The sequence below is a fragment of the Lathyrus oleraceus genome, chromosome 7 (assembly GCF_024323335.1).
Source record: "Lathyrus oleraceus cultivar Zhongwan6 chromosome 7, CAAS_Psat_ZW6_1.0, whole genome shotgun sequence".
Lineage (NCBI taxonomy): Eukaryota > Viridiplantae > Streptophyta > Magnoliopsida > Fabales > Fabaceae > Lathyrus > Lathyrus oleraceus.
This window is the reverse complement of record NC_066585.1, coordinates 198,516,719-198,544,027: the sequence shown is the minus strand read 5'-3', so window position 1 is coordinate 198,544,027 and position 27,309 is coordinate 198,516,719. Positions and strand designations below refer to the sequence as shown.

The following is a 27,309-nucleotide window of genomic DNA, read 5'->3' as shown; positions in this document are numbered from 1 at the left end:
ATTGAAATGGTTATTATAAACTGAACTGAACTATAAATATGGTTTCTCTGTGCAGGTCATGAACCATGAACACCCCTACCCCAAATAAAGACCTTTCGAATTTTTTTAAATATCTTTTAGACAATATTTTGGCATTGCAATACTCATCATAGTGTATGTAGGCAAAACTTCCAACATTGACTTGGGAAGAGTAACCCTACCTATAAAAGAGAGATGATTTGCTCTCCACCTTGAGAGTTTATTCTTGACTTTTTCAATCAAGTAATAGTAGTCCTTTCCCTTGGGAATTTTTCCTGTCATAGTTTATTTAAGTCCTGACACTTGGTGATTTTGACTTCTAATATGGACTAAAGCGTTTCTAGATAACATAATGTTGGATTTTCAAGGTTGATTCTTTGCCCTGAAGATGCACAAAAGGTATTTGAGATGTCCATAACACAATGAATTTGATTCTCGGTGGCTTTTCCAAAATGAATTAAATCATCAGCAAACATCAAATGTGATACTTTAGGGTCATTTTTCACAACTTTCATACACTTATACTTCCTATCCTCTAGTGCATCATTAATCATGTGGGAAAACTTATATATACATAAGACAAAGAGATGGGGCAACAAGGGATCTCTTTGTCTTAATACTTAATCTCCTTTATCCCCATTCCATAAGACTCTCATTTTTATAGCGGTAATAGCTCCCATTATAAGGCCACACAACTTGGTTGGTCTTCCTACCTCAACTAGGACCTTGTCCACAAAACTCAAACTTATCATATCATAAGCCTTAGCTAAGTCTACTTTGATGGCAAAGAATCCCTTCTTGCCTTTGAGTTTGTGCATACTGTGGAGAATCACTTGTGCCATAACTATATTCTCGTGAATATTCCTTCTAGGACAAAAACTTGTCTGGTTTGAATAAACAATTCTATCCATATAATTTTCCGGCCTCTTCACAATGATTTTTCTAAATATAGGGATATTTGCACGAGGTGGTGAATAATTTGTGGGCTAATTGCTTTAGGTATTATACAAAGATCAGTGTTATTTACCTCTGATATGTTAGCCTCATTGGTCCACAACCTATTGATGAATGTACGTACATTACCACCTATCAAATGCCAATAGTTATGATAAAAGCCTGCAGGGAATCCATCTGGTCTTGGCGATTTCCAAGGCGTCATGTCATATACTTCCTTCGTCCCACAATGAGTGATTCATTTATAATAAAATAATATCCCAAAATGAATGATCGATTTCAATTTTCAATGCATATTTTCCAATTTTATCCTCTAATTAATATTACTTTCATCATTCTCAATACAAGATAAAGATACTTTAGTCAAAAAAATTCATTCTCTCTCTTTCATTTATTCTTTTTTCTTAATATGTGTTAAATTGTCAATTAGATCACTCATTATGGCATGAAGGGAGTACAATAACTCTCTTGTTAGCTTTATGAGATAATTTAACATCTTTCGTCTTTTTATTTTTTATTGACTAGCATTTTGACTCGCCATATAGTAACTCGTTTATCTTTGACCAAAATAAATAAATAAAGATATGGTCAAATAAGAAGAAGAAGAAATTTAATTTGAATATAATAAGTGTTACAATTTCACATGTTTATTTATTTATTTATTACGAAAAATACTTAATTCATTTCATTAATTATAATTTGTTAATAATAAGTTGTTGAATACATATCAGTATATTAATAAAAGTGTGAAAACTAACCGGATATGAGGTCACCAATGGCAAAACATGGTCAATATCATTAGCTTGTCTCCTTAGCTTACATGAGAGTTCATAAAATAAAGAGCTAATAAGTGTTTACACTCATTGATAATAGCTCTAAATTCTAAAAAGTTTAGGTTAGATTCTAGCTCAAATCCATTCCACTTGGGTCGAGTTCACGCATCTCATTTGAGGGTTGAAATAAGGCCTAAAATTTATCTTACGTCAACCTTGATAATAGGGGAAAACCACATCGTTCAAGCTACTAAAAATTTCCCCTCCTTATTGTAATTGGTGTGTCCATGAGTTTAGAGTTTTGTTGTTTGTCTATTTCTAGTAATTGAGTCTCTCCCCATTAGTTATTTGCATATCTATTAGATTTGGTCATTTTTCATTAAAATCTATTTGCATGCATAAATTAATTCTGTGACTATAATTCAATATAAAATGATTCAAGTCAAAGATTTGTGATTTGAATAAAAACTATGATTCAAGTCATACACATCCTTAACTCGAATCATGATTTAATTCATACACATCCTTGACTAGAATCATGAAATCTCATTTTTTTTTCTTCAGAATTTGCTTTGGTAAACGTGGAAAAGGTTTGACTCAAATCAAGGTATGTGACTCGAATTAAACTCTCACCTAACTTGAATCATGAGGTGATTTGACTTGAATCACATGTTAGTCTGACTCGTATCATGAACAAGGTTTTTAGTTTTAGTTTGATCACTAGAAATATTACTAGAATTGGACTTTGACTTGACTCAAATCACTTGACTCGAGTCATTACTTGAATCAAATACGTGAAATATGATTTTTATCATCTTGATTCAAGTCATTTTCTAACTTGATTAGAATCATCTTTTTTCCATTGACTTGAATCAAAGTGTTATTTTTACTCTATTTTAGTGCTTTGGCTCTAGCCCATATAAACGCAAAAAAATATTCTCTCTCTCTAGTTCATAACTTTCATAATCTTTAAAACACCTTAAGGATTTTGTCAATCACACAAACTTTCTCTCTTAAATTAACCTTGAAGAAAAATTTCATGAGTTTGAACATGTGTTGTGTGAGATTTGTTTGAAAAACCTCATCTTACACCTCTAGTCAAAACACCATTGTTGAGTGTTTCTCATCTCTAAAGAGAGAATGTGAATTCTAGTTGTGGGGTAATTAATTAGGTCTTCTAATGTTCTTCGAAGATTATTTGCTTACAGATTGAAGAACTAGATTGTGATTGTGGATTTTTGGAGATCGACTTCCAGTGAAGAAAATAATAGTTTCTTCTCCAAGAAGTCTTGGAGTTTCTAACTCGCTCAACAAATTCAAAGACTCGAATAAGAAACTTTTGGTAGAGTCGTGCGAAGATGGATGTGGATAAAATTTGGAATGTTTTGGTTTTAAGAAGGTGAATTGATTCAAGATTAAAGATCTTGAGAGATTTGTGGCTTTGTGAGTTGTGTGCAGTAGTAGGAGAATCAAGATTTAGATTTGTGGTGCTTAGAAGTTAGCTTTAAGTTTTCAGTTTGTCTTTGATTATATGTTGCACTAAAAGTGACTTGTAAATTTTTTTTAGTAGAAGACCCCATAATTTCTAATGATTTATCATAAGAGATTGGATTAGGTGCATACAAGACAAAATACCGAACTAATATAAATCTCAATGTATATTTTCTCTGTCCATTCCTCTTTTAATTTTTATATAGAATTTACAAGTTGTTAGACTTTATTTTCCTTTTAGTTCTCATGTGGTTAGGTTCTGTTGTTCTTAGTGATTTAATGTTTAAGTTTAAGTCTATGTTAGATCCAATCTAATAAATATTTCTATCTAGGAGTTATTCTTGGAAAATTAAAATTTAGATTGTCAATTCAATTAATCAAATTTTATTCAAACATCTCACTTTGAATCCAATTTGATTAATTAGCACTTAGGAAAATATTTAGCTTTGAAAAGACAAGTGATCAGTTTACCTGGATTTGTCATGAACTTCCAAACTTCTCTACCAAGCATAACAGAGTTAATGACGCCTAGGTTTTTGAATCACATACCTTCCACATTCTTATGTATAGATATATGATCCCAAGAAAACCAATGGACACCTCTAGAATGATCCTAGTTACGTATAGACATATGATCCCAAGAAATCCAATGATAGTTGCATTCTAACAAATTTTGATGTCATGAATATTCCCCTAGCTTCAACTTGTTTGATAAGCGCCAAGAGACCTCCAAAACAAAGAATAATACACAAGTAAGGGAACCCCTTGCCTCAATCCATGTAAAAAAAAACAATAAGTTTTACCATAGTACCATTCATGATCACAAGAGTAATCCATATTTTCCACACATAGCATGATACTACCTATCCACATCTAGATGAAACATCATTGTAAGAACATCTTTGAAATAATCCTAATTAATTATTTCCCACTATTAATGATCCATTTGAAATAATAAAGTATTCTAAAATAAATGATTCATTTTAACTTACAATGTAAATTTATTATTTTTTTTCTATTTTTATCTTTTGATAATTTATTTTTATCATTTATAATACTTGATAACGGATATTTTGATAAAAAGATTATTTTTTCTCTTTTATTTATTCACTTTTTTTAATACGTATGAAACGATCAAATAAATCATTTATTATAGAATAAATAAATAGAATATTTCATAAATTTTATGAATATCATCTTTAAAAGTATCTCACCACTTTCTGTCTCTGATAAAAATTAAAATTAAAAGACAAAAGTACCTAAATAAAACTGTCAAACTGTTACCATGGTTAAAAGATGGAGTAACTAATTTACACTTAAATTGATATACTAATTTACACTTTGAATTAAAAAAATTGAAAAGAAAAAGTAAATAAAAAGATGACACGTTAAGAAAATTAGTTGCTTAATTATAGTGGTATGTGGCAGAATAATCTGAAATAACACTTGAAGAGTGTAGTAATTAGTTAGTCAATAATCAAAGTCACAATTAACACACCCCAAACCTAGTTGATCACAAACAATAATATATATATATATATATATATATATATATATATATATATATATATATTTCTCAATTCTTCTTTTGCATGACACTGCATGCTCTCTATTCTTCATGAATCCAATACGTTCTGATGAAGAAACGTAAGTACAATATTTCTACATACTTTTTTCCATTTTTTTCTTCTTAAACTGTTTTTCAATTTGTGTAGTTTCCGAATGTATATGTATGATTACCTCAAGAAACGTGGATTGCACCACACTGCTGAAGTTTTCCGACTAGAAGGCCAAGTTACTTCAAAACCTCCCATTGGTATATAGACTCATTTCTTTATATCTTTCTTTCTTGTTTTGTTTCAATTCTGTCGCTGATTTTAACTATGTTTTCAGAAATTAATAAAAAGCCACATGGTTTCTTGAATGAGTTTTGGACCTTACTCCATGATGAATTGTATAACCCTAGACTAAAAATGCCACCACCCCCCAATAAGGTGATTGATTATGCCTTAACAAAATGCTCATTGATATTTTTTTAATGGTTCTTGGTTTTGATTCTGATTCATCATAGTGTAACTAACCAAAATTTAGGTCCAAAATGTTGCTTCGAGGGACACTACTACCTCACAAATATATCGAGATGGATATTCTATGCAACTCATTGGAAGTAAAATTCTAATCTCTACATATTGTTTACTTTGTTTGATCTTGTATTTGAGAAGAGTTGGAAATTATATTGATGAAACTGATTATGTTTGTTTTGATTTCTAATACAAGATTTTAAGGGCGGCAACACGCTTTCTTCCTGCGATTTTCGTTCAGACGGAAAGGTTTTGGCAAGTGGCGGGTTTGGGAAGAAGGTGAATTATCAATTTCGTCGATTTGTCAATTCTATTTGTGTTTGTGAATGCTTATTATGGTTTTTAATTATTCACAGGCTTTCATTTGCTACATGGATACTTGTGAATGTATTAATACTTCAGAGTCACATTTAGGTCCCATCTCAGAAGTTAGATTTCAACCAAGAACAACTATATTTGCAACTTCTTCTCCTGATAAAACAGTAAAATTATGGGATTCAAACAACGTGAGAGTCTCTTTCTTTTCATTTCATGTTTGTTTACTTCCTCTAATTCTGTAACATGAGCATTCATTCCGTTATATAGCCCAGAACCGAGTTGCTTGATCTTGTTGGACATAAGGGTGTGGTGAAGTCATTGGATTTCCATCCAAATGAAACACTTCTTTGCTCATCTGATAGCTTTGATGTAATCGAAGTATGGGATCTCGTTAAGTGTATTCGGCTGAAAAACTTTATGGTGAGTAAATCTCAATCATACGAAGATTAGTTAGCTGATTCGAAACTGCTTCACGAAAAGGTTCACTAATAATGACTTATAACAATGAATGAATTTCAGGCGGGTGGGCAGAAAATACGATTTCAACCTGTATTTGGGAAGTTTTTGGCAATTGCAAATGGAAATGCCATCACCGTACTTGATATTCAGACTTGGATGGTTCAAAACCGTTTTCAAGTGAGGTTCACTTTTAAATAGTTGATTGAAATGTGAATTGTGGGTAACTGTGTATCATGGCATGTATGGCTGACTAAATATTAATGATCTCTATAAGGGACACAGCAAAGAAATCCGTTCGATGTGTTGGGACGCACAGGGGCAAAAGATTGCGTCTGTTACTGAAGATTGTGCACGTGTTTGGTCGATTGCGGTGCGCGGGCAATACCTTCATGAGTATAAAGCAAATGGGAAGAGGTTTCAATCCATTATATTTCATCCTAGATACCCTAATGTACTAGTTATTGGTGCATTTCAGGTAATTAAACTGTCAAGTTTTGCTGTTTTATTGACTGTAGTTTTTTGTTTTCATATGTTTATTCCTTTGAATATGAAAAACTTTTCTGTTTCATAAATTGCAGGACATTGAATTGTGGATTCCTGAGACTGAGCAAGTATATCTTATTCCTTCCCATACTAAGGCCACAGTTACTGGACTAGCAGCTTGTGTGCAAAACCAATTCATCGCATCATGTAGCAGTGATCATACTGTGAAAATATGGAAATGAAGTTTCGGTTAATGTCTTTGTTCCTGGTGTAAATTTTCTTCCCTGCTTGACGTTTTAGGAAACTGTTAGATAATCTTTGTGCAAACGCAATTTTTTCTCGTAGCTAGTCATATAGTAAAAGAGTTGTTATATTTTGCAGCAGACTGAGGCCACCATCTACTGTGTATATATGTAATGTTTGAAACTTCTAGTCTTTGTTTCTTGATGTAAATTTTCATGATTTTGTATTGATGTTGATTGAAGGAACATGACCTATGTTTTGTTAAAGCTTAACATGAATTGGAGGATCATAGATACAGATAAAACAAGCAAATGAATAATGTATTTCAGATTGAACAAACAGCATTTGAAGAAGTCGTTTAGTTCCAAGTAACTTTAAAAAAAAAAGTTGGAACACTTTCTAAGGTACTAACACCAGTTCTACATGAAAATGATTGATGAATGAAAATTACTTTGGCTTCACAAATTCCATTTACTTCCATAACTCTTCCTTAGGGATCCCACGCTCTTCGGCGACCTGACTGTACTGCTTCATTTTCTGCACTGCAGCTACAGTTGCTCTGGCATTGTTGAGTGCATTGTCACTTCCGAGTTGTTTCCCCAAAGCATTTTCAACACCTGCCAGTTCAAGAACAATTCTCACAGAACCACCTGCAATAACTCCGGTACCAGGTGAAGCGGGTCTAAGCATCACCTTTGCTGCTCCATAATCTCCGTCTGATCTGGAAAAACATTATACAACATAAAAATTTTAGAAGCTATCAAAAATGAGAGGTTAAAAATTTGAAACATAAAATTCATATCCAACTAATATGATATAATGCTAGCATCTTAGAACACAGGGGATTCAATCGAAGTTATTGATATGACTGTAAAATACTGAAGTGAAGGACTGCAAAATCTTACGATGCTAATAGCAATTGCATGTCCAGACTTCAAAAGATTTCATATTCGTTTCCAATATTTTACAAAGAAGTTGATAGGAAGGACATGTCAAACATATCATTACAGGCAGCAGCATAATCATCCATAAAGTAGCTTCGGCTACATGCCACAACAACACCTATTTATATGTCCGACAGCCAAAAATACATCATATAAATAAGGCATTGCAGCATATAGAAGAAACATGGGGATACAATAGGTGCTGCTGCCCAATGGCGCGGCGCCTAGCACAATACCCATCATGCCGTACCGTGATGCCAGGAATTTGACAACACTGAGATAGAGAACCTAATCAGACATGTTTGGCTTCCATCATGTTCAAGAAGAATTAGCTCTTAGTTTTGTTGCACCTCAATCTTCAAGTACAAAAAGTAATCATGATAATTTAGATCAAGCCTCAAGAATTGATTTCCTGAATTTGACATGAACTATCCAATAATTCCTATATACAGATTTCAAAATGAAGCTCCAATACAAGGTGAAATATGAATAGTATAACTCAAGGTCACACCCAAAGTCCGGAAAGAATGTTAAGAACCCCTAAAAGAAAAATGAATACTTGATAGAAACAAGCATCAATAAAGAACAATTTTACTGATCCATCGTGAATTGGAGAAAGAATTCTCTTCAAAGGGGTCTCCTTCATACCATACGCGCGAAATATTCCCCAACTTTCCAAATGATTAATCTCGGCAAGAAAATCAAACCGAAACCCAATTTTCCATCCATAAAGTTCAAATTCAAAACCTTACACCAAGATTTCAATTCTACGCGGATCAACTTAATGTTGATCAATAAGTTTTCCATTTCAAATGACATTATAATTCTCTAAATTAATCTCATTTTTAGCAAGATCTATACAACAACAACCAAGCTGTGTCCCGCTAAGTGGGATCTGCTACATGAATCAACTTTCCTCTGGTAACATGCTATACAATGAAAAATGATAAAAAGAAAGGAAAATTGAGATTGAAGAAATGGTTACCTATGAGGAAAAGTGGAGTACTTAGTCATGGGGACTCTAACAAGATTCCTCCTAGCATTAACAGCAGCTTTCTGAACAGCAGAAACAACTTCCTTAGCCTTCCCAAGGCCAACACCAACTTGTCCTTTCTTATCACCAACAACAACAACAGCCCTAAACCTCATCTGTTTCCCTCCTTTAACAACCTTAGTAACCCTTCTCACTTGAACAACTCTTTCTTCCATTCCATCTCTAAACCTCTCTTTCTTCTTCGCTCCAGAGCCAAACCCAGTAGCCTTCCTCTTCTTCGCATCCATGGCGTATATATCATTTCCGAGAACACTCACTCCACTGTACCCCACGCCGTAAATCTTTTCATACGCGGCGGCGATTTCGTCTTCGTCTTCGACTGGTCCGTCGTCTATGGAAGGTGGGGCGATGAAGCCTTCCGGGACTTCGGGTGGGTTGAATGGAATGACTTCTTCGGAGATAGGTGCGTTGTCGTCGAAGGAGTTAGGTGCGTTGTCGTCGAAGGAGTTGGCTTTGGCGGTGAAGGAGAGAGTGGTGGTTGTGGAGATGGAGAGTGGGGTTTTGGTGAGGAGAGGGAATGTGAGTTTGTTGGTTGTGGGGAGGAGAGAGAAACAAGAGGAGGAAGAAGAGGACCGGAAAGAGAGAGAAGAGAAAGAACTGAGAGCTGAAGAATGTGCAGAAGCCATTGAATTGAACAAGAGAGGAAGACGATGCCTCACTCTGAAAGGAAGTATTGTTGAGCGGTTGTTGATGACATGAAACGAAAAAGATAAAAGGATGCAAAAACTATCCAGAGATAAGGTTTTTTCTTTTAGATGGGATATGCTGGACTCATTTTATTTTATTCAAATGTGAATAAGTAGGAGTATTAAACTATCTTTAGAATGGAATTTTTTTTTTAATTTACCATTTTTTTAAATTTAAATACTAAAATAATTAATTTTTAAAATTAAATATTAAAATAACCGTATTTCCTTATTAATGCGCCAATTGAACTTGTGTATTTAATTACTATGATTATAGTGTTAATGGGCTTAGGTGTTCATGCATCTGGCGCATGCATGTCTTTATGCCACGTGCATTGGCGCATGCGTACACTACATTAGTGTATGCACCAATGCATGTGACGCATGCACCTTCCATTTTTTTTTAATTTTAAATGTTATAATTATAATTAAGTAAATTAAATACATAATTAAATATTATATTATATTATAAATTAAAAATATATAGAATTGACAAGAAAATCAATGACTCGCCCGATTGAAAAACCCTCATGTTCCACATCCAGGTGCATTAGCTTGTCCTCCCACGATTTTCCTAAGGTGTTTGAGGTCTTTGAGTGCAGACATGATGCAATGGTGGCTGGTGTAAAGGTCTGATGGGAGGTCCAGCGGTATTTGATAGATTTGTCATCATTTGTCCTCAGTAGTTAGGGGATTGTCGCCAACGACGCTTCCGTAATTGAGTTCGGTGCCTATGTTGTCATAGTTTGGTCGTTGTGGTTGAGTGGATTATTGACAGTATGGTTGCCTGAATTGGGACATTGAATCGTTTTGGAAACGAAGCAATGGTTCTTGTGGTGTACTAAAGTCAAACAATGGTTAGGTGTTATAGCGATGTGATGTTTGGGTGTTCATAACTGGGGGGCTACAATTGCATGACGTTGAATCGTATGAATCATCCAAGCTATAGATAATTGTGGTGGCTGCGTATGATTGTTGGTGGTTAGGATTTGATTCCTGGTTTTGAGTTTTAGTGTGTGGCATGAATTGGTTGCAAGGTTGGGTGTTTGGTGGTTGAGTGTATATGGTAGGATGGTGGTGTGAGGTTGATCGTTGGATTTGGATAGGCTGACATTGTTCTTGGGCGGGGATTTTTTGTTGGGCGTTTGATGACGAATCTCGTGTTGGTGTAAGCCCTAGAGGCCAATACTTTTGGTACTTGTATCGAATTATTTATTAATAATAAAAGGCTTTTTCTTTATTACGTTTGTTTAATAAAGTCCCTAGAATAGTTAGTCTGTTTGATGTATCAAGTATGACTTAATCATGAGGTCACATTAAACATAAGGACATTATTCTTAAAGTATCCGTAGTCGAGCTTTAGTGTGAAGTGGGATAACATTAAAGCATTAAGACTATTATGTTTGTAGACTGATGATCACATCTCATGGATCATGGATAAAGAGTTATCAAGTCTTAAACATAGGTATGAATATTAGGAGTAATATTTATACCGGATTGACCCACTATGAGGATACTATATAGAAAGTTATGCAAGGTGTCATAAGTTATTCTCATGGTGATAATAGTGTATTCCACTCTTCGACCTGAAACCACTATGGATCCTAGATGTAGAGTCGAGTGCTTTATTGCTGATCCAACGTTGTCCGTAACTGGATAACCATAAAGACAGTTAATGGGTACTCCACAAAGCATGCTGAGGGACATGAGTGTCCTAGATGGAATTTGCCCATCCTGCGTAACAGGATAAATGTCTATGGGCCCAATATTGAACTAGACAAGGATGACACGGTCTATACCTTGTGTTCAATATAGACATAAGGGCAAAAGGGTAATTATACACATAAGTATTATCACAGAAGGAATTGTCAGGTCACATGACATTTTCGTGTCTTGGGTAGCAGTGATGTGTTGCTAGATACCGCTCACTGTTTATTATGTTAAATGCATGATTTAATATAATTGCCAACGCCGCGAAAACCTACAGGGTCACACACAAAGGACGGATTGATGAGAGATAGAGTAACTAAGGAATATCGTAAGGTACGGTGCCCTTAAGTGGATTATAGAACATCGTAAGGTACGGTGTACTTGAGTAGAATACGAAATATGGTAAGGTACCATGGGCTTAAGTGATTTTGGGCATATTATAAGATATGGGCCAAAATACACTTAAGTGGGCTTTTAGCTTGAAGCCCACACAAGTGGTTCTATAAATAGAACCCTTGTGCAGAAGCACTAAGTGCGGTTGCATTCTTTTCGTTTTTTCTCTCTCTCTCTCTTACTCAAAAGCCTTCATTCGTACCAGCTAGCACTGAGATTGAAGGAAACCGTTCGTGTGGACTGAGTAGAGACGTTGTCATCGTTCAACGTTCGTGATCGTTTAGTGGATCTGCATCAAAGGGTTTTGATCGTCACAAGAGATCTGCATCAAAGGGTTTTGATCGTCAGAAGAGATCTTCACCAAAGGTTTCAACCGTCATAAGAGGTAAATATTCTATCACTGATCATGACCATTCGTAAGGATCTCTAAAGGAGAAATTTTAATTTCCGCTGCGCTTTGGGTCGCAATTCTCCTTCATCTCGTTGGCATGGATCAATTAAATACCTTGGCTCAGACATAAAATGTGGCGTTGTAACCGACCTAAACCATGTCATATAATGTTGAGTTGGTCTAACACCATGTATGACTAGTTCGTTTAAGATGTGTTGTCGTCGATTCCTCCAATGACGACACATCTATTTTGTAAAGTCTCTCCATTTAAGATGAGTTAGTCTAGTCATTGAATTCTTTTAATCCTTTCACCCTCTACAATTTCTCCATCTAATCAACAGTTCAACATCAGATTAAGACGTTCGAACGTTTCTATATTCCAAATTTGAATCTTTATCGGAGTTTGCACTGCTGAAAAGATTAAATCGTCATTTCTCTTGTGAATATATGAGTATTCAAACATGGTTAAAGAAAAGAAAATTGAATGAGATTGAAGGAAAATGAAGGAAAATGGAAGGAGGGTAAGAAATGTGTGAAAAATTATGGGAGATGCACAATGTATTTATAGATAAACACATGCATGCATGCGCCATTGCACACACACATGGCACATGCATGCGCCAATGCATATGACGCACACTCACAAGCACACATGCATGCGTCAGATGCATGGACGCCTAAGCCCATTAGCATTGCAAGCATGCACCAATACATATGGAGCCTCCTTTGAATGATGATTGGATGCGTCAGTTCAACTGACACATCAGTAGGGAAATGTGGTTATTTTGGTATTTAGTTTGAAAAATTCGTTATTTTAGTATTTAAATTTTAAAAAGTGGGTATTTTAAAAAAAAATCTCGAAAATGAGCTTTGTCATCTATTATGGTTATATCCGATAGATTTTACAATTGTATGGAAATAATATCTGATTTTTAATAGAAAAATTAGTAAAGGACTCGTGCATTCGCATTGATCATGTTTGATTTTGGTGAAGTTGTTAGATTATTGGCATAATTAGTCCACAAATCCCATAAGTTAATTTTAAGTACCACTTTAGTCCCTTAATAAAAGTCATTACAGTTTGGTCCCATAGTATTAGTTATGTTAGCAATGTTGGTCTCTTCCGTTAGTTTGGATGTGAAAACGTTAGTTTTTGCCAACATGGCGTGCCAACTGTGTAATGACTCATCAAAATTATTTTAAAAACCCATTATTTAAGGTTGTCTACGTTTGAGTCTAGGTTATGTTGAGTATTCTTATGTTTATTGTATTCCTTAATCCCATCATGTAAAAAAACCTCCTTTTATGTTTACTTTCTTCATCAATCCCACCGAAACATCCTCTTGTGTTTACCTTCTTCCTCAACCCGTTTCTAGTTTTTAAACTCCATCTTCTCCAATGTCAAAGTTATCAAGCAATGTTTCTATTGGAACAACTGGGTCGGTAATCCATAGAAGCAAGAGGAGGGAGTGTTTTTACGAAGAAGAAAGTGTTAATTTTGGGGGGAAATCCTAGGGTTGTAGAAACTATAGGAATCATATGCATAAGGGATGCAATTATTTCAAATGGTTAGATGACGACATTATTGATGAAAGGGATCAGAAGATTCAAAGGCAAAAGAAGAGAGTGTACAAATTGAAGAATGAAATCAGTCAGACTAGAGGATTGTTGAAAGTTTCCATCGTGGTTGGAATATTAAGCTTAGTGTTGAATGTTGTATTTGTAACAATGTATTCTTAGGTTTGAATTTTATCAGTATATGAAATCACTGTCTTTTATGTGTATCTGTCATGAAATGTATCTCTATGTAATGAGTTTATGAATGAAATGAAATTGTCATTATGTTATTAGTGAAATGTTACTTTTGTTTCCAATGAATATTTCAGAACCAATGTAATTTTTGTAACGAGTTTATGAATTAAATGAATTTGTCATTATGTTATTAGTGACAATATTTACATAACCATAATTTTGTTGATAGAACATAAGGTTTCATTATAAGTCATTACAAGTGGATACCTCGGAGCATATCAGAACATAACCATAAGTCATAACAATGTTGATAGATACATAATTTTATAATTTTGTTTCCAATGAACACGTTTGTGAACCATATAACCATAAGTCATAACAAAAGGTTGCTTTATAAATCATAACAAAAGGTTGCATTAGAAGTCACTACAAAAGTGATATTATAAGCCATAAGTCAGAAAATACAAAATAGGCATTGTTAGCCATTTGTTACAGAACACAACCAACAAACGTGGCATTACAAGATATAAGTCATAAACAACAAAATAGACATTGTAAGACATATGTTACATAACAGAACCAACAAAAGTGGTTAAGAATAAAGCATAAGTATTAGGGTTGGCTAAGAACAAGTTTTAGGCCTTTTTGAAGTCTACTTTTCTTTTTGGTTGGTTGTTGAGTTGAACTTCCAGTTAGGGTTGACTGACTTGAAGCAACATGCAGTGATGGCTGACTTGATGCAGCATATAGTGATGGCTTACTCAAAGAAGCAGTTGGAGTAGGCTGAGTAGTAGCAGCAGCTAGAGTAGGTTGAGTAGAAGCAGTTGGGCTAGGCTTAGTAGCAGCAGCAGTTAGGGTAGGCTTAGTAGCAGAAACAATTGGGGTAGGCTGAGTTGAAGTTGTAGGCAGCTTGCATGTGGCCTTATTGTGACCATCCTTATGGCATTGACTGCATTTGATACCAAAATTTGCTCGTTTGAGTTGTGACTCATTTCTCACTTGTTCTCCAGCCTTATTGTTCCTTTTATTCTTGGGTCTACCAGGTTACCTTTTTATGGGGGTGGTTGCAGGTCAACATCATTTGTTTTTGTCCAAAGAGATTCTCCATTGACTGGATAAATCAAAGGTGCATAGAAAGCCTCATAGAACTCCTTTTTGTAATATTCAGGCATAAAATCATCAACTTGTAAATGTTGATCTTTCAGACAGGAAATTGCATGACAGCATGGTAGCCCTGTCAGCATCCACCTTCTACATGAACATTCATACTTTGATAATGTCATACGGTGAACTGGACTTTTTGTGTTTTTTATCGCAATGTCGCGGTTAGCAAGAGTCGCCACCGACTTTTCTTTTATCCAATAAGGAAAGGTGGAAAAGAACAGGAAAGACCTTAATTTAGATTTTGGGTTCGGGAGGTACATTATACAAAGGGAAGGTGTTAGCACCCTTTGTATCCATGGTTATCCATGGGCTCTTAATTGCTCGATCACTTATATTATTTTTGTCTGAAAAAAAGTGTTTGTGAATTGTTTGGAAAATTGTTTTTGGAAAGAGAATTTAACTTTGTAATGATTCTTGTATGAATATATACAAAGTAGTTATCTCGTTTAGTTTTGGAAATTGTTTAGAAAAATATAACTCGGTAATGATTCTAGTATGAATATATACCAAGTGGTGATTTTCTAAAGATATTTTGAAAGGTGTGAGGTGTGAAAATTGTTTTTAGATTGTGAGCCAACAATTAAGAGTTATACCGACCCAAGGTCTTTATGAGCATTTCCTATCCTTATGAGGGTAAAACTGTCCTTATTATTGAGAAATAAGTAGTTTTATCCTTTGGATGTTTAAGGGTCATCGTAGGGTCATCGATAGGTCATTGAAGGCAACAGTTACGAGGATATCTTAGCATTCGAAGGGACTATCATCTTTTAACCGTAGGCAACATCGGAGGGTCATCGAGGGACAAAGTTGTATATTCGAAGGCAACATCCGAGGGACTATAATTTATTTTATGATGATTTAACCGAAGGGTCTTTGCTAAGGGTATCCCCACGTTCGCGGGACATGACCGTAATATCGTAATCGTAAGGCAACAAAGAGAGGTCCAAGATCACTTATTCAAAGGCAAAGTTTTACAATTAATTATATAATTAGGATGAAACTCCACATTAAAATTATTAAAAATAATATATTAAAAAATTAATACATTAGAAATTAATACATTAAAAATTAATTTAGGGTGAAACTCCACAAGGGTATCCCACAAATAAAGTGGAATACCTAGCCAATAACCTTTTCCTGGGATATGTGAACCTTTACGAAACTCAAAAAAAAAAGAAACATGTCAGAACACCAAATCAGGGTGCAATCGAAGATTACACCGGAGAAATGTCACAACAATAAATAGGATAGGATGAATAATGCATGGCTATGATAAAACATAAAAAAAAAAACAGAATAGAAAAGTCAGCTACTGTCTCGTTCGCCTCTGCCTCTCCTAGCGAAGGCCAGGCGAATACTCGCCCCAGGCTCGCCTAGCGAGGTGCTAGCGAGCGGCCACGGATTTTGAATTTGAAAACGGCCCCACGTTAGGAACTTTGAATTTTATGGCATTTTATCACAGGAATAACATGATCAAACATTCAGGGTATTCAGGCATATTTAAATTCCCATACGAAAGCAAATTATATATCAACATTTAATCATGATGCATTATATATGTAGATATGGCCAATTGAAAGTATAAACAATAGAGATACGCAAACCTGTTTGCCAATTCAAGGTTGAAGGGATTGACCACTTGTAGTATCGGAATAAGTTAGGCAGCGGGAATTGGACGACGATGGCTTCGGTGCAGATGGGCTGCCTTCAGGGTTTCTTTACTCTGAATTCTCCGGGTAGGCAGGGTTCCTATGCCAAAACTTCTATTCGTTCTTCTCTGTTCTCCTCCTCCTTTTTTTCCCCAGTGAATCTCCCAGTGTAACTCCAAGTGTCACTCCCCTACTGAAACTTCAGTATTTATAGACTAATTTCGTGGGTAATGGGCTTGGAATGAGGGAGACCCAAGTCCAAAATAATTTGTTATATTTTATTTATTTATTTATTTTAATTATTTAATTAATTAATTAATTAATTAATTAATTAATTAAAAAAAATTTCTCCTTTTTTTTTTTTTTTTTTTTGGCTCAGAATGAAGCCCGAAATTTTTGTTGTCTGTCAGCTTCGCTAGGAGAGCGCGTAGCGAACAGGCCAGTTTGGGCCATTTTCTGGATTGGGCCATCCGTGAGCTGGGCCTTTGTTTCTTCAAGATCAGTGTTATATATGAGTCGGAATGCCTTGCAAAATGTCTTGAAATATTAATGGGCAAATTTTGGGGTATGACAGCTGCCCCTGTTCAATATTCTTGGACCGAGAGAGTTAGAATGGTGTATACGTCATTCGTGGTCTGGAGGTGGAAGATTATTGAACACTAGAATGCCCCAAAAATTTGCACTTGAGAATCGACAGTTGGTCTTGATGGAGATGGGCTTAAAGATGCCATCCGGGAGGTTTGATGACGAAAGCTTCAGATCGCGCCGTATATTAGGCCAATTTGAAGACATGGGTGCCACACTGGGTCGTACGTTAGACCGTATAATGAGTCATCCATTAGGCTGCCGACTTCGCTGGGGAGTCGGAGTGTGTCATATGCTGTTGGGGATAAAGGATCAGAATGGACCATACGCTAGATCGTATCTGAGTTGCAGAATGAGTCGTACGTTAGGCTGAATCTGATGACGAAAGGGGTAGTCGTACGTTAGACTATACTTCAGAAATGTACCGTATGTTAGGTAGGATCTGATGATGAAAGGGGTAGTCGTACGTTAGACTACACTTCAGAAATGTACCGTATGTTAGGTAGCATCTGAGGGTTGTAAGATCCAAACGGGTCGTACGTTAGACCGCGTTAGGGTTGTTGAAGTTCAGAATGGATCGTACGTTAGATCGTATCCGAGTTGTAGAATGAGCCGTCCGTTAGGCTGCATCTGAAAAAGAAAGTAGTCGTACGCTAGACTACACCCCTGAATGTACCGTACGCTAGGCAGCATCTGAGGATTTGAAGGTCCAAATGGGTCGTACGTTAGACCGCATTGGAGTTGCTGAAGAAGTCATATGTTGGGCTGAATCAGAATGAACCGTACGTTAGGCTGTATCTGATAACCTGTATATGTTGTACTTGCAATAAATGTCTGGGATGGGCTTAGAGATGCCATCGTTAGGAGGATATCGAAGTGTTGTCAGAATGAATGTTCCCATGAACTGTATTTGAAATATGTATCTGAATCTTGAATGTGATTGATAAAGGTGTCTGTCTGAATGAACCTTCTACTTTGACTATATCAGGAGGATAATTAACCTGCAAAGAAAAAGTTAGCTTCATGCTATGTCATGATGCATGAGATGTTTCGTGTTATGCTAAAATAAATATGAATGTTGTATGCATGCGTATGCTGTGAAAGGATGTAATGAATGAGTTATGCGTATGAGAAGTTCTGCTTGGGGACTCTACTGGGGAAAATAAATCCCCATCTACTGATTTGAGACATTTGTGTCGATGACCCTTTCTCGGCTGGGGATGCTTGATTTCTGTCTGATGGTGGAAATATTCAACAGAGCCTGGCTGGGGATGGATGAGATGATCAATCTGTCTGGTGACGCCGACCTCTGTTGGGGAGTAACTGGCTGTGCCTGGGGATACTGCCATTTTCTGAGGAAAAAAAAACAGGCTTGCTGGGGAAGAGAATTGGTAGCGGATTCATTGGAAGCATGATTAGACCTTTTCCTTGATCCTGAAGTCGGGTAGTAATTGCTATTGCTATTCTATGCATGTATTTTTGGTAAACATCAGTCATATTCAAATGCACATATTAATTCAAATTAAATCAATGGACATTTACGCAACCAAAACAGAAAAGTAAAAACAAAAGCATCTTTTTTTGAAAGAGGGTTGTATTGATTTTGAAAGGAGGCCTATAAACAGGCAATTTGTGTACAAGGAGACAGAAATCCTAGTAAGAGGAAATTGTCGAAAACAAAGAGAAAGCTATGTGGAAGAAGTCCTATTGATTTTAAGCCTACTACTGTCATTATGTCTTCGAGCATCTCATCCCTTGCTGTCGGATAGAAGTGATTGGCTTGGTCAGTCCCTCGAACTTGGATGAAAGTTGACTGAGAACGGGACATAGTCATACGCTTTAATCCCTAATTTTTGCCTGGACCGCCTTTTCAGGTTTTCAGTCCACCAGGATACCCTTTTTTGCCCAAGCCGCCTTTTCAGGTTTTCGACTTGCCGGGTGTACATTTTTTTTATATATCCCTAATTTTTGCCCGAACCCTTTTGGTTCGCCGGGATGCCCTTACTTTTGCCTAGATACGTCGATCTAGCGGGTCTCTTTTATGCGTAGTATTTTTTAACTATGTCCGCGTTCACGGGATGTGGGAAGTCTTCACCATCCATTGTAGCGAGTATCATGGCTCCACCTGAGAATACCTTCTTAACTACAAATGGCCCTTCGTATGTGGGAGTCCATTTGCCTCTGGGGTCAGTTTGTGGTAGGATGATGCGTTTGATTACCAAGTCGCCAATTTGATACACTTGTCTCTTGACCTTTTTGTTGAATGCCCTGGTCATGCGCTTCTGATATATCTGCCCGTGACATACAGCCGCAAGTCTCTTCTCATCCATCAAATTTATCTGATCGAGTCGAGTCTGAATCCATTCGTCCTCGTCTAAGCCCGCCTCTTTCATGATCCTTAGAGAGGGAATCTGAACTTCCACTGGTAAAACGGCTTCCATTCCGTAGACTAAAGAGAAAGGAGTTGCCCCTGTCGAAGTTCGCACGGAAGTACGATAACCATGAAGAGCAAATGGTAACATCTCATGCCAGTCTTTGTATGTTACCGTCATCTTTTGTATAATCTTCTTAATATTCTTATTAGCCGCTTCTACAGCGCCGTTCATCTTTGGCCGGTACGGAGAAGAGTTATGGTGTTTTATTTTGAACTGCGTGCAGAGTTCAGTAATCATCTTGTTGTTCAAATTAGTGCCATTGTCAGTGATAATTCTCTCAGGGACGCCGTATCGGCAGATGAGGCTGTTCTTGATGAATCGTGCCACCACATTCTTAGTAACAGAAGCAAATGAGGCTGCCTCCACCCACTTTGTGAAGTAATCAATAGCAACAAGGATGAAACGATGTCCATTAGAGGCGGTAGGTTTAATTTCGCCAATCACATCAATGCCCCACATTGCAAAGGGCCACGGCGCGGTCAACACGTTTAATGGAGCAGGAGGCACATGTACTTTATCCGCATAGATCTGGCACTTATGACAAGTTCTGGAGTGATGGTGGCAATCAGTTTCCATGGTAGACCAATAATACCCTGACCTCAGAATCTTCTTGGCCATTGTATGTCCACTAGAATGAGTCCCAAAGATACCGTCGTGCATGTCTTCCATAATCTTCTCTGATTCCTTTCTATCCACACAGCGAAGCAAAGTCGAATCATGGTTACGTTTGTACAATATTCCATTACTCAAAAAGAATTTAGCGGAGAACTTCCTCAGAAATTTCCTGTCATTGATGGATGTCCCTTCAGGGTATTCCTGAGCTTCTAAATATCTTTTTATCTCGTGGAACCAAGGCTTCTCTTCTACTTCATCAGCGTTAAGTTCATAACAATATGCTGGTTCGTCTAGTCGTTCAATGGTAATCCGGGGAGCTTCATTGTCCCATCTGACTCTGAACATAGATGACATGGTAGCCAATGCGTCTGCCAACTGGTTCTCCTCTCGGGGAATATGTTCGAATGTGATCTCTTCAAAGTATGGGATTAATGTCAACACCTGCTCTCGATAGGGGATGAGGTTCGGATGTTTAGTGTCCCATTCTCCTTTGACCTGACTGATTACTAAGGCTGAGTCTCCATACACCCTCAAAAACTTGATTCTCAGGTCTATAGCAGCTCTGAGTCCCAAAATACATGCTTCATACTCAGCCATATTGTTGGTACACTCAAAACATAGTCTAGCGGTGAAAGGCGTATGGCCACCCTTGGGGGAAATGATCACGACGCCAATACCGTTGCCCAATGCGTTAGACGATCCATCAAAAACCATAGTCCATCGGGATCCCACTTCGGGTCCTTCATTCGGTCCAGGTTCTTCATAATCAGTAACAAGCATGACATCCTCATCTGGGAACTCAAAATTCATAGACTGATAATCATTCACGGCCTGATGAGCCAAATGATCAGCTAGCACGCTTCCTTTGATTGCTTTTTGGGTGGTATACTGGATATCATACTCTGTTAAAATCATCTGCCATCTTGCTATTCTTCCGGAGAGGGCGGGTTTCTCAAATATGTATTTGATAGGATCCATCTTAGAAATCAACAAAGTGGTGTGATTCAACATATACTGTCTTAGTCGGCGAGCAGCCCAGGCCAAAGCACAGCAAGTTTTCTCGAGCAGTGAGTATCTTGTTTCACAGTCGGTAAACTTTTTGCTAAGGTAGTATATGGCATACTCTTTTCGACCGGACTCGTCATGTTGTCCCAACACGCACCCCATTGAGTTTTCTAAAACGGTTAAATACATGATTAGAGGTCTTCCCTCAACTGGTGGCACCAGAATTGGAGGTTCTTGGAGGTACTTCTTGATTTTGTCGAAAGCTTCTTGACATTCATCATTCCATATCATCTCTTGATTTTTTCTCAGTAACTTGAAGATGGGTTTGCAAGTAGCGGTCAAATGGGAAATAAATCGGGCAATGTAATTCAAACGTCCCAAGAAACCTCTGACTTCTTTATCCGTACGGGGAACTGGCATCTCTTGAATAGCTCTCACCTTGGCTGGGTCGACCTCAATACCTTTACCACTGACAATAAAGCCCAAGAGTTTACCAGATCTTACTCCAAAGGTGCATTTGTTCGGGTTCAATCTCAACTTGTATTTCTTCAGCCTCTCAAACAGTTTGTATAAATGATCGAGATGTTCTTCTTCAGTATGAGACCTGGCTATCATATCGTCCACATATACTTCTATTTCATGATGGATCATGTCATGGAACAAAACCACCATAGCACGCTGGTACGTTGCTCCTGCGTTCTTTAAACCAAACGGCATTACTTTATAACAGAAGGTGCCCCATTGCGTCACAAACGTAGTCTTCTCCATGTCCTCAGGTGCCATTTTGATCTGGTTATAACCCGAGAATCCATCCATGAAGGAGAATACCTTGTGTTGAGCGGTGTTGTCTACCAGAACATCAATGTGTGGCAGTGGGAAATCATCCTTGGGACTCGCTCTATTCAAATCTCTGTAATCCACACACATTCGCACCTTACCATCCTTCTTTGGCACTGGTACCACATTAGCAACCCATTGAGGATAAGAAGTAACCGCCAGAAAACCAGCATCGAATTGTTTCATGACTTCGGCCTTGATTTTCTCGGACATTTCAGGACGCATGCGACGAACCTTTTGCTTAACAGGACGACAATCTTCCTTCGTCGGCAAACGATGCACTACTATATCGGTATCCAGCCCTGGCATGTCTTCGTAAGACCAAGCAAAAATCTCCACATAGTCATGTAGCATTTGAATCAATCTTCTTTTGACACTGATTTCCAAGCCTGCTCCTATTTTGACTTCTCTCTTGTCCACCTCGGTACCCAGATTTACAGTCTCAACTGACTCCTCATGCGGCTGTATAGTCCTTTCTTCTTGTAGTAACATTCTGGCAAGTTCTTCAGGTACTTCACAATCTTCCTCACTTCCATCTTCGGCTCGGTAGATCGGATTTTCAAAGTCATAATGAACAGTAGTAGAACTATTATCAACAGGATCCAGAGTGGATAGGGATCTGCAATTCGTTACGTGCGTGTGTGTAAGAAAACATAGCTCGTTTGAAAGATAATAGGAAAGACAAAGAGCGCAATATTTGAATGCAAAACGTCCATTGATTTATTGAATATAAATATGCTTATGAAAATGACAAAACCCTTAACAAATTAGCTATTGTGCCTCGGGCATAGACACAATGCTTTAAGAAGTTTGATTGTAAAAGAAAATTAAAATTTGCAATTCTAGAATAAACAATAACAATTACTCCTGACTAAAGGAAATCGGGATAATGTCTTCAGTCTTCCAATTGTTGAGTCCGTCACCAATTGTTGGGAAAATCCAGCTATCCAAGTCGCAATCACTATCAGCATCTTCCATAGCATTAATCTGATTTTTGACTATCTTTCCAGAGTTAAACCCCAGGCCAGCTTTATCAGACTTGTACGGTACATTGATCAGTTGACCCCAACCAGCACGATCACCATTTTCAATCGCGGCTTGAGCATCTTTCAGAGAGATCATGACAGGGGGAGCACGAACAACCTTGGGCACAAGGGGAGTTGGCTTAAGGACAGGACTGGGTGGAGGAACCACTTCAAATGACTGAGAAGGAGTCTCAAAGAATTCACCATCCATCTCGACGTATTTGAAGGCTTGCACACTACTGACAATATACTCTTCTTCTCCACATACAGTGACAACCATGCCTGCTATTGGATACTTCAGCTTTTGATGAAGCGACGAAGCTACCGCACCTGCCCCATGGATCCAAGGGCGCCCCAACAAGCAGGAGTAGGCGGGACGAATGTCCATCACGTGAAAGGTAGTGTTGAAGACTTGAGGTCCTATCTTGATAGGGAGAACCACTTCACCATAGACAACACTCTTCGCACCATCGTAAGCACGCACCACAACATCACTAGGTTTCAGTTCAATGCCTTTGTAGTCAAATTTATCGAGTACAGCTTTCGGGAGCACATTCAAGGAAGAGCCGTTGTCGATCAACACGTGAGCCAGGGTGATCCCCTCACACTCGATGGAGATATGCAGAGCTTTATTGTGATTCTTTCCTGCTGGCGTCAGGTCAGCATCGGAAAAGCCTAGGCCATTGTCAACAGTCAAATTAGCAACATAATGTTCGAATTGATCGACGGATGTTTCTTGAGGCACATGAGCGGTCTTCAAGAATTTCATCAATGCATTGGCATGGGATTCAGAGGATAACAATAAAGACAACATTGAGATTTTAGACGGAGTATGCCCCAATTGTTCCACTACATCAAAATCGCTCTTACGGATGATTTTCAGCATCTCTTCCATTTCCTGTTTGGCAACATCTTCAGAAGTAACTTCGACCGATGTCTCTGACTGAGGAGGATTGACTGGTCTTTTTCCTCGAATTTCGGGAGCGGGAGGTGAGATTTCTGGGGAGTAGATCCTTCCACTTCGAGTAACTTTACTAGTCCCCACAATATCATTAGGATTAGCAGAACTACCAACTTGCTTTATGCCATGGATGTAAACGTCGCCTCCATAGTTCCACGGAATAGCTTTGCTGGAGGAATATGGCACGGGGCCAGGTGCGGTAATAATCGGGGGAGCCACTTTGGGCTCAGCGGTAATCTTCACAGGCACTCTAGTAGCGGTAATCTTCACTGGAGCTTTGGACCTAGCAATCACAGATACCTCTTCAATAGAGTTGTCCACCTTAGGAACCCTTTCAAATAGAATTGTACGATCATCCATCAGCCGTTGAATGTCGTTCTTCAACTTCAAACAATCATTGGGTCGGAGTACACAGAGATCGCAATCTTCATCACAACCTGGAAATAAACCAGCTTGCAATAAATTCTTCTTAACGATCAGGAGAGGAGATGCTAAATCCGCAACGTCAGTAACGTGAGAATTGTCGTCCACAACATTAAAATTCTGGTCATGATTAGGCATAGGTGCTGTGATGACATTGGGGGTCGCCGGAGGATCAAATTCAATTTCTCCAGCGTCGATCATATCCTGAATCTTGTTCTTCAACAACCAGCAATCATTCGTATCATGCCCGGGGCTATCGGAGTGATAGGCACACCTGGCGTTGGGATTATAACGAGGAGAAGTAGTGTTGGGATTTGCAGGAGGGCCTCTGAGGGTAATCAAATTGGCCTTTAACATACTCTGCAGTGCTTGGGTTAAAGTCATATTGATCTTGGTAAACTGTCTTCTCGACCTGTCTTGTCTGTGTTGGAAGTTCTGAGATGGCGGTGCGGCAATTGTAACTGCCCCAACAGTATGGTCACGATTCTTCTTGTTATGCTTCCTCTCACTGTACACAGCATTTGATTCATTCTTTCCCTGATAGGACTTTTTGGTGCTTGCAGAAGTAGCTGCCTGTATCTTTCCCCTTCGAATGCCGCTTTCAACCCGTTCACCTGTCAAGATAAGTTCAGTGAAACCTGACGAGGAACTTCCTAGTAGATGGCTGTAGAATGGGCCAGTCAGTGTACCCATGAACATGTCCACTAACTCTCGATCAGTCATAGGGGGTTTGACTCTGCCAGCCAAATCTCTCCACTTTTGAGCATATTCTTTGAAACTTTCTTTAGAGCCCATAGTCATATTTTGTAGCTGTAGCCGAGTAGGCGCTAACTCAGAATTATACTGGTAGTGCTTGTAGAAAGCTGTTGCTAAATCAGTCCATGTGCGGATGTTAGAGCTCTCAAGCTGATAATACCACTCTAACTGTGTGCCAGACAGACTCTCTTGGAAGAAATGGATCCACAGTTTTTTATCAGTAGTGTGCGGCTGAATCTTTCTCACATAAGCCCTTAGATGCATCTGAGGACAAGAGGCACCATCATACTTAGTGAAAATGGGAACCTTGAATTTGCGGGGAATGACCACATCAGAGACCAGACCCAAGTTTTCGAAATCCAGACCGGGCACTTTCTGCCCCTCCATAGCTAGCATACGTTCTTCCAGCAACTTGTACTTATCATCCTTCGGAGAGTACTGTTCATGTTCATAATCTTCATCGTCGTCCTCAGAATTGACGAGATTAGGATTCTCATCTTCCGAATCATTCTCGGTCTCTTCTTCTGAATCCTTCGGAATTCTAATCTTGACTCCTGTAACCTGTCCCTTAAGCCTTCTCCCCGGGTTGATGTAACCCACAGGTTTTTGGTCCTTCTTCTTCTCCATCAAAAGAGCTTTCAGTTCTTCCTGCCCCTTAGATAAGCTCAGCATCATTTCCTGGAATTGAGCATTCTGGGCCTGGAGATCTTTGACAGTTTGTTCGAGAGCCATTGTTCAATCTGTTTGAATCTGCTGGAATCTGTTTGATAGGAAAATCGTGAGAACATTGATCCTTTAGAATACCTGTTATGCGATGCAATGCAATGTATGAAATGTTTTCAAGGACTTTCGGGATTTAACTTTGCATAAACTAACAAAAAGAGCTTTTTTTTTCTTTTCTCTTTTGTTTTTGCTTTTGTTTTTGTTTTTTCTGTTTTTTTTTTAGCAGAGTTAAATCCCTAAATCCTTGAAATGGTTAGTACAATGCCATGATGTTATGATGTTATGTTGTTATGATGTCATGTTGTTAGATAAATAACAAGCACAAGCAAGTCAGACAACAATCATTCCTAGGTTTTAAGGCTTGCGTGAGTTCCATAGGTAAATACCCTCCCCACTGAAGTTTGGTTGGTTCAACCTGTCTTAGAATAGTAACCGGGTTCTAGAAGGATCTCAAATCATTGACCTTTCCTTAAGTCCACTTCAGTGCAACACCAAGTGGTTGACCGAAGCTTCCCTAAAGTCCAATCTCAAAGAGTGTAGTATCGAGTCTCAACCAACTCCAGTCGGAACCGAAGCCAGTTATCTCACTACTTTCTAATGGCCAGGATGAGTCAATTAGGGTTCTAAAGGTCTGGTTAATGCTTTTATGACACCACGCGAATGCCAAATATTTCCTCAACTAACATGAGGAACATCAGGACATCTAAAGTGCCACATTAACCGTAGCCATCATTTTGACCATTCCAGTATACGCCGGACAGTCGCGATGATCTCTTGCTACTTACCTAAGGTACACTAGATCCGGGTGTAGGATCTTTCACTCAAGCATAACATACCCAAGCAATCCCTTAAAAATAAATCAGACAAATTGAATAAGTGATCTTGTTTTTAAGGTAACCTCTCTTTTTAAATATTTAGGGTCCCCAGCAGAGTCGCCAGTTCTGTCATACGGTGAACTGGACTTTTTGTGTTTTTTATCGCAATGTCGCGGTTAGCAAGAGTCGCCACCGACTTTTCTTTTATCCAATAAGGAAAGGTGGAAAAGAACAGGAAAGACCTTAATTTAGATTTTGGGTTCGGGAGGTACATTATACAAAGGGAAGGTGTTAGCACCCTTTGTATCCATGGTTATCCATGGGCTCTTAATTGCTCGATCACTTATATTATTTTTGTCTGAAAAAAAGTGTTTGTGAATTGTTTGGAAAATTGTTTTTGGAAAGAGAATTTAACTTTGTAATGATTCTTGTATGAATATATACAAAGTAGTTATCTCGTTTAGTTTTGGAAATTGTTTAGAAAAATATAACTCGGTAATGATTCTAGTATGAATATATACCAAGTGGTGATTTTCTAAAGATATTTTGAAAGGTGTGAGGTGTGA

General features: G+C 37.9%; 3 protein-coding genes across 3 annotated transcripts in view; 1 reads left to right on the top strand and 2 right to left on the bottom strand.

The window, feature by feature from the left end:
• The first annotated feature begins 4,827 nt into the window (after positions 1-4,827).
• On the top strand, positions 4,828-6,924 carry LOC127101304 (transcriptional corepressor LEUNIG). The gene is made up of 10 exons (XM_051038679.1): positions 4,828-4,883; positions 4,952-5,052; positions 5,130-5,230; positions 5,328-5,403; positions 5,514-5,596; positions 5,674-5,823; positions 5,903-6,055; positions 6,155-6,271; positions 6,369-6,569; positions 6,673-6,924. Exons 1-10 carry the CDS (start codon positions 4,855-4,857, stop codon positions 6,817-6,819), a joined length of 1,158 nt encoding a protein of 385 aa, XP_050894636.1. The 5' UTR covers positions 4,828-4,854; the 3' UTR covers positions 6,820-6,924.
• Positions 6,925-7,113: 189 nt separating this feature from the next.
• Positions 7,114-9,606, bottom strand: LOC127101305 (30S ribosomal protein S5, chloroplastic). The gene is made up of 2 exons (XM_051038680.1): positions 8,750-9,606; positions 7,114-7,541 (listed from the first exon to the last, which is right to left on the bottom strand). The coding sequence occupies exons 1-2, from the start codon at positions 9,442-9,444 to the stop codon at positions 7,292-7,294; spliced, it is 945 nt and encodes a 314-aa protein (XP_050894637.1). The 5' UTR covers positions 9,445-9,606; the 3' UTR covers positions 7,114-7,291.
• Positions 9,607-14,362: 4,756 nt separating this feature from the next.
• LOC127102899 (putative B3 domain-containing protein Os04g0676650) overlaps positions 14,363-27,309 on the bottom strand; it is a 29,959-nt gene continuing 17,012 nt past the window's right edge. Inside the window, exon 7 of the mRNA XM_051040219.1 lies at positions 14,363-14,699. Within this exon, the coding sequence (XP_050896176.1) occupies positions 14,363-14,699 (337 nt within the window). The remainder of the gene's footprint in view (positions 14,700-27,309) is intronic.

Bases quoted from the DNA above. Each gene is read 5' to 3' on its own strand.
- LOC127101304 (XM_051038679.1), top strand. From the start codon at position 4,855: ATGAATCCAATACGTTCTGATGAAGAAAC. The intron at 5,824-5,902 runs GTGAGAGTCTCT...TCCGTTATATAG, and splicing joins AATTATGGGATTCAAACAAC to CCCAGAACCGAGTTGCTTGA. The intron at 6,056-6,154 runs GTGAGTAAATCT...AATGAATTTCAG, and splicing joins TTCGGCTGAAAAACTTTATG to GCGGGTGGGCAGAAAATACG.
- LOC127101305 (XM_051038680.1), bottom strand. From the start codon at position 9,444: ATGGCTTCTGCACATTCTTCAGCTCTCAGTTCTTTCTCTTCTCTCTCT. The intron at 7,542-8,749 runs GTAACCATTTCT...ATGTTTTTCCAG, and splicing joins TACTCCACTTTTCCTCATAG to ATCAGACGGAGATTATGGAG.